This window comes from Lissotriton vulgaris, chromosome 4_1 (genome assembly GCF_964263255.1).
Source record: "Lissotriton vulgaris chromosome 4_1, aLisVul1.2, whole genome shotgun sequence".
Taxonomy (NCBI): Eukaryota; Metazoa; Chordata; class Amphibia; order Caudata; family Salamandridae; genus Lissotriton; species Lissotriton vulgaris.
This window is the reverse complement of record NC_141691.1, coordinates 1,564,764,571-1,564,777,258: the sequence shown is the minus strand read 5'-3', so window position 1 is coordinate 1,564,777,258 and position 12,688 is coordinate 1,564,764,571. Positions and strand designations below refer to the sequence as shown.

Genomic DNA, 12,688 nt, shown 5'->3' with positions numbered 1-12,688 from the left:
AATCACATGATGCAGCCTGGAGTCAGAAACCCCAGCACATGTGGCTGATTGAATTCCAGAGTTTAATAACAAAATCTGACATTATGTAATGGTATCTGGTGCTGCTGATGTAAATAGCTCTGATGCATGTGTGGCAAGTTAGGAGAAAGGTCTTCTATGAAATGTCCTTGTGACAATATTTCCAACCACAGTTGTTGTCATTTTTTATTATTTTGTAAATTTTATTCCTCCCTTAGGAAATTTTATCTGAAGCCTATCTTTTTAAAATATAATGTACGAAAAACAGTGGATGCAATGAATGTATTGTGTACCCTTGAGAATACAGATATTTGTTTCCGGGTTGCATTATTTTTATTAAAATGCAGAGCAGCCAGGATATCAATAGTATTATAATAATTTGCAACTGGTTTTCTGCGATAAGTACACGCTAGTTTATATCTATGTGTATATAGTCGGGGTACTAAGTCGAGTCTTTGACTCCGACATTATAGTGAGTATCAGCTTTTTATTTACCCTAGCCACTTTGCATGAGAATATGAATACGCTCACTATGCGTTGTACCGTTGCAAATCTGCTCTCTCTTTATGCACGTCACTTTAGTAAAAACCTTGATTATATTTTAGCAAGGACACTGTCTAAGTACAATGTTTTTAAGGCAAGTTCTTATACATATTGCCTTAGTTTATATGCGATAGTTGCCATTTATACTTTTAAAAAACGTATCAATAATGTCTCCCTTCAAGTGCTATTTCTCGCTTGGAAATGAATGTAATGAATGGTTAGATAAATATGCCTTTTGTAAATAATAATAATCTTGCATTGTATGATCCTGTGTAATTGCATGTACATATTTTTTTGTTGTTGCTTTTGTCGCTTTTATGGTTGTACTATGCAAACCGAATAAAGCTTTCTGAACCTGAACCTGTGTGGCAGGTTCACTCCAGACAAAACTACAAAAAAATACATGCACAGTTTGGAGTTGTAAGATATCGCCCTTTAGCATATTGTGTTATGTTCTGTGGAGTGGTCCCAGAGCTGAAACACACAGGCAATGTGACGTGCAGTCACGTGGTCTCCGAGGAGCACACCAGTACCTGGTCGTAGAATACACAGAAGGACAGTAGTGCCTGCTGTTCAGAGAGCCCAGACACGTATCGACACAAAGGATCCGTTCTTGGCAGAACGTGATCGCTATCAGATTGAGACACCTGCCTTCTAAACTTTCACCTTCTCAACTGAGAAATACACCACCATTCCCCACCTCGCATCTAGTATCGAGTGTGCTATCCGCATGCAGCAGCAAAACGATACGTCATCATTACATTCAGATAAAACGGTACTACCATAAACTGACATGAATCGTGATGTGCATCAAAATGAAATGAGAACTTTTGCCATCTTTCAGGACTCCTGCAGCTGCTCACCTGGTGCCATTAGCATCAACGTGGGGGCGCCTCTCCAGTATGCAGAGCCGAATAACTCTCAGCCATACCCATGGCCTTTAATAGACTTGCCATGTATGTACAGACTCCAGCACGCAGAGTGCCCTCACGCCAGAGCAATTATAGAGTAGGACAAACACACGGATACCAAAACACCAGTGGGTACGGAGGTATGTCGCATACAAGAAGGGAGGCACAGAATGCAGTGCAGCAGGCATCTCTGAACTTCAAAAGAAACCCTTTTTGTAATTGAACGTTATTCGCACCAACAATTACAGATGAGCAGTCTATCACAATGGTGGAAACAATCACTTTTAAGAATACTATCTCAATACATTTTTAGATCAATTCCACCATCTGCCGGCAACAGGTAATGCAGAATGGCTCTTATTTCACATAGTCAATCTTTAACAAGCAAGGCGTCCGCTCAGTTCAATCTCCCTGGTATAACATTTTCAATAATAAGTGGAATTCCAGGGAATCTGATTGAGTTTTGATGTAACTCTGCTGAATTTCACTGAGTGAAACTACACGAGTTCCGTCAAGCCGTTCTGGAAATCAGAAACATAATGTGCGTTTCCTTTCTGTCCTATTGTACAATAGGGCAGGGTGCACTGTCTTTAAAAAGTAAGACAGGTGTTTTTAGGTTATACATGCCCTGGCAGTGAAAAACTCCTAAATTCATTTATCACTACTGTAAGGCCTACCTCTTTGATAGGATAACATTGAGTTACAGTATTGCATCTAATAAGTGTTCTTTTCTTATTGGGAGCATGTAGAATTATAATTTTTTGACTCAAATGAATTGTAATTTAAAATCCTTTCAAATGGCAAATTTAGATTTTAGATTACAATTTTGTAAATGTCACTTTTAGAAAATTGGCATTATCCTACCCAAAACATTCTGAGTCATTTGCAGCTGCCTGGGCCTGTTATTGCTTCCCCATCTGGAATGCAAATTAGGTCCAGGCAGTGAACAATGGCATCTAGGTGTAGGTGGTAGTTGGCCATCCTGCCAGGATGCCTGGGGCAGAGATGTTCCCTGCCACACTTACATTTCAAAGCGCTTGCCACCAGAACAAACAAAGGGACCTGGCGGTAATCTTTGGTCCCCACTTACTTCTTGGAGCCTTGGAGATGGAAGGGAAGGACTTTACAGAACTAGATATCAGGAGTTGCCTAGAAGATTCCCCCACTTCAAAGGCTAGCACCAGGTATAAAATTGGACCTTCATTGCAGCTCTTCAGTGCACCCCAGGACCTGCAGACATTACTAAAAGACTGTCTTGTTGCCCAGAGGAATGCCCTGCTGCCTGAGGCCTGCCTTGCTCCTCGGAGGACTGCCCTGCTTTTACCAGAGGACTACCCTGCTGCTTGAGGCTTGCCTTGTTCCCTAGAGGATTGCCCTGCTGCTTGAGGTCTGGCCTGCTCCTTGTGAATGAAGGCTGGACCTGCTTCCTTCTTCCCAGGCTACCTCTATGACTCCAGGGGTCAGTTGGCTTACATGCTGTTTTGAACTACAGCAACACAAAAGCTCTGGGGGCTCCCCTGCAACTGCCCAGCTGACGTACTGCGACTGGACCTGCCTAGACCTGCCTGAGCCCTGCTGGTCTCTGCTAACGTGAGCCCCTGATCCCCTAGTGGTGTCTCCCAGGTCATAGTCCCTTGGCTGACAACAGAGTGTAACCCTGAATTTCTGGACTTTTGGTGTAGGACTTTGAAACAGTAACTTTTACAGCTGGACTAACCTGATCCTGGGCTCCATAGCATTCGGCCCGAACTTGTGACTTTTCCCTGGTCCAGCAAGACCAGATGACTGCGAGTGGCACTTTGTGCTTTTAGATATTATACCTACTTTGATTTTTGTCATTTTGGTCTCACTTTCTTTATTGAAATGTACTCTATCTTTCTAAATTAGTTTAGGATTTTTCATGTGTTGTGTTTTCAGTTTGTAACTGTTTGTGGATGCATGTATTCATTAAATAGTGCCTCTAACTTAATTCTGACTGCTTTTGTGCCAAGCTACCAGAGTGTTAAGCACAGCTTAAATATGTGACATTTGTGTTTCACCCTGACAAGGATTGTTCTTCTTGCTGGAGTAGGGTTTTCATCCCCTCAACCAATAACCCAATTCTGAACACCTGTGATATTCCAGGAGATCTAAGACCACATTTTGGAAACTATATGTGATATCCTGTATATGTATTTATGCTTATTGACTGTTGCTTTGGCCTCAGCTGCTCAGCCAGTGTGAACGTACTGTGTGGAATGTTGGAGTGGTGATGATGAATGGTATGTTTGGGTGCTGGTGAGGTGTGAGAGTTTGAGTACGGTCTGAGCAGCAGACAGTCTGATCTTGGTGGAGCTGCTCACTATGGATTTACCAACCTGCAACTAAGACTAAATAAATCATCATAAACTACACTCTGCTACCAGACTTTCATTGTAACACAATTCCTTTAACCCAATAGGCTGGTTCTGGTGTTACTAGTCAGATGGCTATGTTTTCCGAGTGCTGTTTACCAGGCATCCGATGTTGTGGGCTGGTGAATGGAGCTGCGTGTAAACTGGACTAACCAATGTAGCAGTTGGTGAACCTTAATTCTTCATTTTGCTCTCCAAACCTGAACTTCAACTCTTAGGGCCCGATTCACAGAACTAACTTAAGACAAAATCCTAAACTTACTACCATTTTGGTATTCACAGAAGGCACATACTCATTTTGGTATTCACAAAAGGCACTTACTCATTTCGGTATTCACAGAAGTTAGGACTCCTAACTTTAGGACTCCTAAATGGCTTCTGTGAATACCGAAAGTCTTAAAGTTAGGATTTTTCTCAGTTTAAGAGTAGTAAAGTTAGGACTCCTAACTTTAGGACTCCTAAATGCCTTCTGTGAATACCAAAAGTCTTATATTAGGATTTTTCTCAGTTTAGTAGTAGTAAAGTTTAGGAGTCCTAACGTTACTACTACTAAATTGAGAAAAATCCTAATTTTAAGACTTTCGGTATTCACAGAAGGCATTTAGGAGTCCTAAAGTTAAGAGTCCTAACTTCTGTGAATACCGAAATGAGTAAGTGCCTTCTGTGAATACCAAAATGGTAGTAAGTTTGTCATAAGTTAGTTCTGTGAATCTGGCCCTCAGAACTTCCTCCAGAGGTGGGCCCACTGACCTGCCTGCAACCACTGCAGATTCCAATGATCCTACTGACTTTGTTCATTGTGCCATGGCTCTGCTCAGTTGTGCTCTGCTTCAGTCTTGCCAGGTGGCCAGTGGTGCTCCATAAAGTGCCAAATGAGTGTTAATGGAAAACATGAAGGTGCACATGTGAATACATGTGATCACTATGTACCCTGGGCGAGTAGAAGCTGTGTAGTGAATGAGGCTTAGTGATAAGGGGACCAAGGGAGTTTTGGCAATACTGAGGGGAGGCATTTTTGCTAGTATTTTTGCTGACATCCAACATCTTTCCAATGCATCTAGCGCTCCAATAAGTGCTCAACAGACATACACCTTATGGTTAGGTGTCAGGGGATGCTAATCACACCCCTATTCCTGTACATTTCTTCACTCCCGCAACTACTGTACTAGAATGTAGATTAAGCATTTCGGGAGTTTGTGAGGGAGTTGTGAGAAAATACCCATTGAAACAAATGTCATTGAGCATGCTGCAAAAACCAGAAGGAAGGAAAAATGGCCGGACAAGGGAGCCTGAGCTAGGACTTTTGGAAATAACAAATGCAAAAAGCAACAAAGTGCATGTGGACAGCTTGGGAGGCTTAACAGAACGGACACTACAAATTAAGCTAAGTTAGAGACTAAGACCCAGATGTATCATATTTTCACGCAGCACAACACAGAAAACTACTTTTTTAACATTATACGGCACATTCCAGTCGTTTCCTTGCTTTGGAGCACAATGTGTTGCCCTGCGCCAATGCAGGCACCCTTACATCATTGTGCAAGGGTACCTGCATTGTAGACAGGATATTTTTTGTGCAGGAAGGGACACCTTCCAACAAAAAAACAATCCTCTGAGGCCTTTTAATTTTTTTGTATGTGTGCTGCAGGATGCAGCCCACGTAGCAACATGGAAACAGGAAACAACGAGGAGAAGTAAAGATATTTTTCCTCGTTATGCATCCCCTGGGAAGGAGTATCATTTTGACACATTCCCAGGTCTATGACTATTGGAAATTCTGGGATTACGCCAAAATCCATGGTTAACTACTTGGGAAAACCCATACTCCACCCATGAAATGCCTCTCTGGGGCAGAGAAACGCAAGGCAGCTATTTGCGTTGCCTTGCATTACTCCAGATTTATCAAGCCATTCAGGACCAAGTATTTATCAAGCCATGCAGGGCCACGTATTTATCAAGCCATGCAGGGCCATGTAAAGTGGGCTTGCGTAGCTTGAGAAATCAGAGTTGAGTGTTGCATCGCCCTTGTGCCTCTTTGAGTAGCGCATGGGTGACACAACAGTATGATAAGTATGGGCCTGAATACTAGATAAACAGTATACAGTACAATAATCAAGGCACTTACTGAGTGGTTAATTTGAATTAGTAAGTTCTCACTTACGGACAAAGTTGAATTGCAGGCATGGCTCTCGTCCACCAAAGTTCCTGGGTTGTCCCTCATGCCATGCCTGGAAGTCCCACGGAGAACCATCCGTCCACATGAATGTCCTATCCTGCAGAGAAAGGAGATTGAAAATACACAGTGACTGGAATCAGATATAAATGTGTACTTGTTTTAAAATCTCCCCAAAGCAGACTTGTATGCAGTTACATTGTCAAAAGTGATTGAAGCAACATGAGCCTACTGGCTGTTCATAAAAATAAAATGTATCTTAATGTGTCCCCAAAGTTCCTAGTTCAAGGCTCAACAGTTTCACCAAATGTAGGGAATCTGGTTCTGCTTATCAGCAAAGTCAGAACCTGCGTTCTAACCTGACAAAAACCATGCTGTGCTCAGACAGAGAGGTCAATGTTTATATGTTACAGATAAAAGGCCTGTACTTCTGCCAATGTTGCTACATAAGTGAGTATTTTGGAGTGAAATAGAAGATGGATACGGGATTTGGAGAGAAGGCACTGGAAATAAAATAGAGAAAAGGACGGGAAGTACCGAAGTCACCAAAAAGGTAGAGTTTTCTACTACTAAGTGCAAATGACTGAACATGACTGCCAGCAAGGTCTTCTTGCAATATGTTTCTCAGAACTGCCTGCCCATAATGGAAAACACTTCAACACCATGCATCTGCAGAGAGACTGACCTGTATAAAAGGTAATAATTCACGTTCACTATTTAAAATTTAGAGATGGAAGCGGGTGGAATGTTCTGGTAAAGAAAGCCTGTTTGAAAGAATCATTTTTTCAATGATGTGGAGCTGATGAACATCAAAGAACTAGAACTGGGTGTCCGTGGTGAAGAATTTGAGTTAGGCATATTGGTAAATGACATGTATGAAAGCAGGTGCTAAAAATTCCTGAAAGTATAATGAATGTGCAATTGTCCAACTCCAGTCTCTAAGATTAAGAACCCGGGGTTTGTCTTTGACGATAAGCTTATATTTAATGCTCAGATTAATAAACTAACTTCTACCTTTTGGTTCATCATAAAAATGATTAGGAAAATTTGCCCTTTCATTCCTCGAGAGGCACTAAAGACTCTAGTCACAGCTCTAGCCCTTTCCAGACTGGACTATGGCAATGCCCTTTATGTAGGGATGCGATCACAACTGCTACTGAAACTGCAGAGATTGCAGAATGCAGCAGCAAGATTGATACTTGACATACCCATGCGCCTGTCATACACAGATTGGAAGCTCTGCATTGGCACCCAGTGGCCAAAAGGATTATTGTTAAATCTCAATGTCTGGCTTTTAAAGCACTAAAAGGCATTGGCCCACAGTTCTTGAAGACACATTTGAAATGGTATACACCAGGTAGGAGCCTAAGATCGGCTCACTTTAAACTGCTACAAACACCCAAGTTCAAGCAGGTCCGATGGGGAGGAAGAAGTTTCCTAGTTGGAACAATGAAAATCAGGAGCCTCCTCCCGATCCCTATTAAGAGCAGTACGTTGCTTATGTAGTTTAGAAGGGCTTTGAAGACCTGGCTCTTCACAAACAGACATGGTGCATAATTCGCATTAAACGATCCTGTCCTACTGTCCCTAGCACCAAGACGCCCCTGGGCATTCGTGCGCTGTATAAATTATAAAATCAAATCAAATCATGCATAGCCTCTTGAACTGGTACCTCTTCTAAGCCAGAGAACCATTCCTCTGGCAGTAAACACTTGTTCAAATCTGTTGCCACAAACTCACGGCTACCTTCTGCAGATGCTGTGGTATTGCGAATCCAGGGCCAGGTAGCCATAAATAGCATCTTTTGAAGTAGTTTAGTCAGGAATCCGCTGCCACTTGCACCTTTGTGGATTTTTAACATTTGCTATGAACATTATTGAGGATTTTTCTTTTAGCACAAGTGTATACCAAAAGACAACAGGGATTTACAAAACCATAAAGATGTGTACTTGATAGTTGATTACTTTCTAGTGAAGCTATATCGTGCGTGCAGTACCTCATATTTCAAAGAATAAGTCTGGCTCCCAAAGTTTTGCTCATAAACCTTCGGCCTGTGCTATTGAATATCAATCAATCAATATTTGTAAAGCGCAATTACTCACCAGTGAGGGTCTCCAGTCACTAGGATGCAGGGATCAGTCAAAAATCCAGGTCTTTAGTCTCTTCCTGAAATCTGTTAGTGAAGGTGATGTCTGGACATGGAGGGGAAGGTCATTTCCGAACCTGGTGGCATTGTAGGAGAAGGAATTGCTTCTGCTGTGGCCCAGTGATGTACGGTGTTAGACCTTGCATCCTTGGTGTGGGTTTCCCAGACTTTTTGCCTCTACCTCCTGTGATTTGATGCTGTGCTGGATTTAGTTTTTGCTGGCTTAGATGCTTTGGGCACTTTGCCAGTGCTGATCAGTGTCAAAGTGCAAGTGCTCCCTGTGTAAATTGATATTGTGATTGGTTCTTCCTGATTGGCATATTTGTTTTACCAGTAGGTCCCTAGTAAAGTGCACTAAGTGTGCCAGGGCAGGTAAATCAAATGCTACTAGTGGGCTTGCAACACTGATTGTGCCACCCACATGAGTAGCCCTGAAAAGATGTCTCAGGCCTGCCACCACGGTGCCTATGCACAGTTTGTTAACTGCCATGTTGACCTTGCCAGTGCATCCACTTGTCAGGCCTTACCCTTCCCTTTCCTTACACAAAGTACATCCCTATGGTAGGGCCAAGGTACCCCCCTGGGCAGGGTGCAGTTTATGTGAAAGGTAGGACATGTACTGGTGTTTGTCATATGTCCTGATAGTAAAATACTGCCAATATTTGTTTTTCACCTTTGAAGTGCTATCTCGCCCATAGGACAGAATGGGTGATGCTTTCTAAGTTACCTTCTCATAGGGATCAGATAGAAAAAGTTAGTTTAGCACCACTGAACTCAGAATTTAATAACACATCTTTTAGTAAAGATGGTTTTTAAATTGGGTGTTTGAAAATACCACTTTTAGAAAGGGACTATTTTCTTGTTCAACTTTCCTGTGTGCCTCTGCCTGGTTGTGAATTGACTGTCTGGCTTTGGAGTGACAGGGGCTTGGGAGATGCCATTGCTCCAGCAGTCTGGATGAGGCAGCACTAGGCTGAATAGGCGTGATCTGCATTAGGAGTGGTGAGAGGAGTAACACCTGTACCTGAATAGGGCTGTGCCTGGCTTCCACAATGCTGGCTCTGCCCCCCCCGGTGGTGCGTCTGAAACCAAGGCTCACACTGACAAAATATTTTGTTGTGCACTGGCAGAGTGCCCCAGAACTGGTTTGAACTGGGCTCGGAGCCCCTTGCACAAAGAAAACCAAGACATTTTGAGGTATAAGTGTTAGACCTAAAACCCCTGAACTTTAGATCATTCCTGGAATTCAAGAAGAACCTTTGCCATGAAGAAGAGCTGGAGAAACTGAGGAGAAGTACTGACATTGCTGTGTCTCTGGGGTTGACTGCAGTTGCTGTTTCTACCATGGAAAAGAGAAGGACTTTGCTGTTTGCTGTGTCCCCTGATGAAGAAGATATCCAAGGGCCTGTAGTGAACTGGCCTCCTGTTTAGAAGTCTCAGGGACACAAAGACTTCACCATCAGCTCCCCTGAACTCTGCTGTGGTGAGTTCTGACCTGCCTTGAGGTGCCTGTGCCAGGTTTGGGCATCTGGAGGTCGTTTTTGCTATTGGGAGCAGGAAGAAACCCAAGAGAAGCAAGAAAGTCTTTTTTCGAAGCCGTAGACACCGCCGCTGTGATGCTGCAATGAGCACCGAGGCCCAGAGAGCCACTCTTGACACTCAACGACGCCTGCTGACACCGGCAGTGATAGGCAGTGCCCAACGCCAGCGCACTCATTGACTCCGTCATCGCCAGTGCCTACATCCTGTTATCGGGGTGCCGATAACCGCCTAGGGGGACTCTACGAACTTGCAGACATCGCAACGTCAATGGAACCAACATCGGCCATCTTCGACACCTGGCATCGTCACCGACTTTGTTTTCCAAGGTACTGTTTGTTTGTGGGTCTGTGCGACTCTGCACCCGATGCCGCGATCCGATCCTTGCGGTTGAAGCTGTATTTTGAATTTCTTGCAAGCACGTTGCAATAGCCACAGTTGGTGCTATTTGATTTCTAGAAGCTTATTTTTGCTATATCCTTTTGAAAATAATTTTTCTGAATATCCAAATGTTGGATTTTTGCCGTTTTGGTCTTGTTTAGTTTAGATAAAGATGTTTTATTTTTCTAAACTGGTGTGGTGTCCATTTGTGGTGTTTTCACTCTGTTACAGTGAGTGTTGGTACAAATACTTTACACATTGCCTTTGGGATAAGCCTGTCTGCTCGTGCAAGGTTACCAAGGGCGTGAGCAGGGGTCTAAAGTGTGTATCCCCTTACCCTGACTAGAAGCAAGGGTCCCTATTTGGACAAAGGTATCTACCTCTGCCAACTACAGACCCCCATTTCTAACATACAGTGTCTTTGCAAAGGCGGCTGCACAAAGGTCTGTGGATGGTTGGTGGACTTTCAGGTGGTGGTTGATGTATGCTGGACCTAGTTCATTGAGTGGTATGTAGCATGTTGTCAATATCTTTAATTGGCATCTTTTCTGGTTGGGGAGTCAGTGGAGGTTCCTGAGGTCTGGGCTGATGTGGGTCCATTTAGGAAAGGTGAGGATGAGTCTGGCTGCTGAGTTCTGTATTGTCTGTAGTCTCCTCATGAGTTTGGTGGTGGTTCATGCTTTCAGTGTGTTGCTGTAGTCCAGCCGGCTGGTCACCAGGGCTTGAGTGATAGTTTTCCTCATGCAGATGTGGAGATATTTGAAGATTATTTGGGCATTAGGAGAGTGTGGAAGCAGGCGGATGAAACTTCATTGTTCCGTCACTCCGTAGTGAGCTTGATGTCCAGGATCATGCTGAGGTTGGAGGCATGGTCTGTCAGTGTGAGAGTGGGTTTGAGTTCAGTGGGCCACCAGATGTCGTCCCAAGGAGAGGTGGTGTTGCTAAAGATCAGCCCTTCTGTCTTGCCAATGATGAGCTTACAACAGTTGGTCTTCTTCTAGTCGGCAACGTTCTTTATGCAGTTATGGAGATTATGAGCTGGGCGTCGTTGGCATAGGACATGAAGGTCAGGACCTTGGTTCAGATGATGTTGCCTATGGATGTCATGTAGGTGTTAAAGAGGGTAGGGATGAGGGATGAACCTTGAGGATCTAAGCAATTGGGGTTTTTGGATGCTGAGGAGCAGGGGGTAGGCGGACTCTCTGCATTCCTCCCATGAGGATTGATGCAATCCATCTGAGAGTGTCGCCCTGGATCCCGATGTGGTGCATTCTCTTGATAAGTGTGTTGTAGGATACAGTGTCTAAAGCTGCAGAGTGGTTGAGGAGGATCAGGGCTGCCCATTCTTCTCTGTTGAGGAGGGTGAGGATATCATCAGTTTCGTCGATCAGGTCAGTCTCGGTGTTGAGCTTGGCATGAAAACCGGATTGGGAGGTATTGGACAGGTTCTTTCTCTCCAGGTGTTTAGTAAGCTGCAGGTTGATGGCATTTTCGAGGACTTTGGCGGAAAAAGGAGCAGTGAGATTGGGTGGTAGATGTGGAGTTTGCTGGGGTCGGCACTCAGTTTCTTGAGGAGAGGTCTGACTTCTGCATTTTTCCAAGCATTAGGAATTGTGGCTATGGTGATGGATACATTAAAGATGGTTGTGAGTTGCTGCTGACAACCCTGCTTCTGAGGTTGAAGAGGTGGTGGGGGCAAGGGCCCGTGGGTGCTCCAGAGTGGATGGAGCTTATGATGGCTACGGTGTTCTGTGTGGTGAGCTGTTTTCAGACAGTGAAGGGCTGATCGGGGGAGGCTATCATTGGAGCAAGGAGGATGTTGGGGTCACATTGGGTGCTGAATACCAAGGCTGTGTAGTCTGGATCCCAGCTCCTGCTAACTCTTTAATCTGACACCAGACGCTCCCTGCCTATATATTACTCGCTTTCAGGTTCTTCTGCCTTCCTGATTTCTTTCTTGGTCACTGTTTTTCTGGATTTTTGCTCCACCTTTACCCCCTTCTTTGTTTTCCTCTCTCTTGCTCAGTGGAAGTCTGATAAGGAAAAATACATGCCTGTGTTCCCCACTTGCCACCACCAATTCAAATAAGTGCTATGTGTGTCACATTTGTTCAAAGCTAATAACATAACCTATGTATAGTCAGAGTATTCTCGAAAGTCACTTTTCAGTATAGTAAATATTTTATTTTTAACATAGCAGAACCACATGGACCATAAACTTTGATGCACTTCCAACTGCACTTACCTTATACCAATCACTGGCACCAATCCATATTAGAGGGTTGTCTTGTGTACTGTTGAATACCAGCTGCTGAATAAAACTATTTTCTTTTTGAGAGTGCACAGAAGCAAGATGGGCACCGAGAGTAAGGTTCTGGCAATAGATCTGAGGAAACAGATATAACTTTCATCATGTGGAAGAAATGCAAAGTGCAATACCACAGGAGACACAGACTACAGGCATGACAAGCATTACAATCAAAGAGGGTCAGAGATTGTAGACCTGCCAGGTGAAACCTATTATGTTATGGGGATACTCAGTGAATTAGAGAATGCAAAGCAGCAGTCTCAATTACTTTGAGAA

At 43.7% G+C, this 12,688-nt stretch overlaps 1 protein-coding gene across 1 annotated transcript in view; it reads right to left on the bottom strand.

The window, feature by feature from the left end:
* Nucleotides 1-12,688, bottom strand: part of LOC147724244 (lectin-like) — a 172,151-nt gene that overhangs the window by 41,389 nt on the left and 118,074 nt on the right. Inside the window, exons 4-5 of the mRNA XM_086966981.1 lie at nucleotides 12,350-12,490; nucleotides 6,027-6,138 (exon numbers count right to left, since the gene is read on the bottom strand). Coding sequence (XP_086823107.1) covers nucleotides 6,027-6,138; nucleotides 12,350-12,490 — 253 coding nt within the window. The remainder of the gene's footprint in view (nucleotides 1-6,026; nucleotides 6,139-12,349; nucleotides 12,491-12,688) is intronic.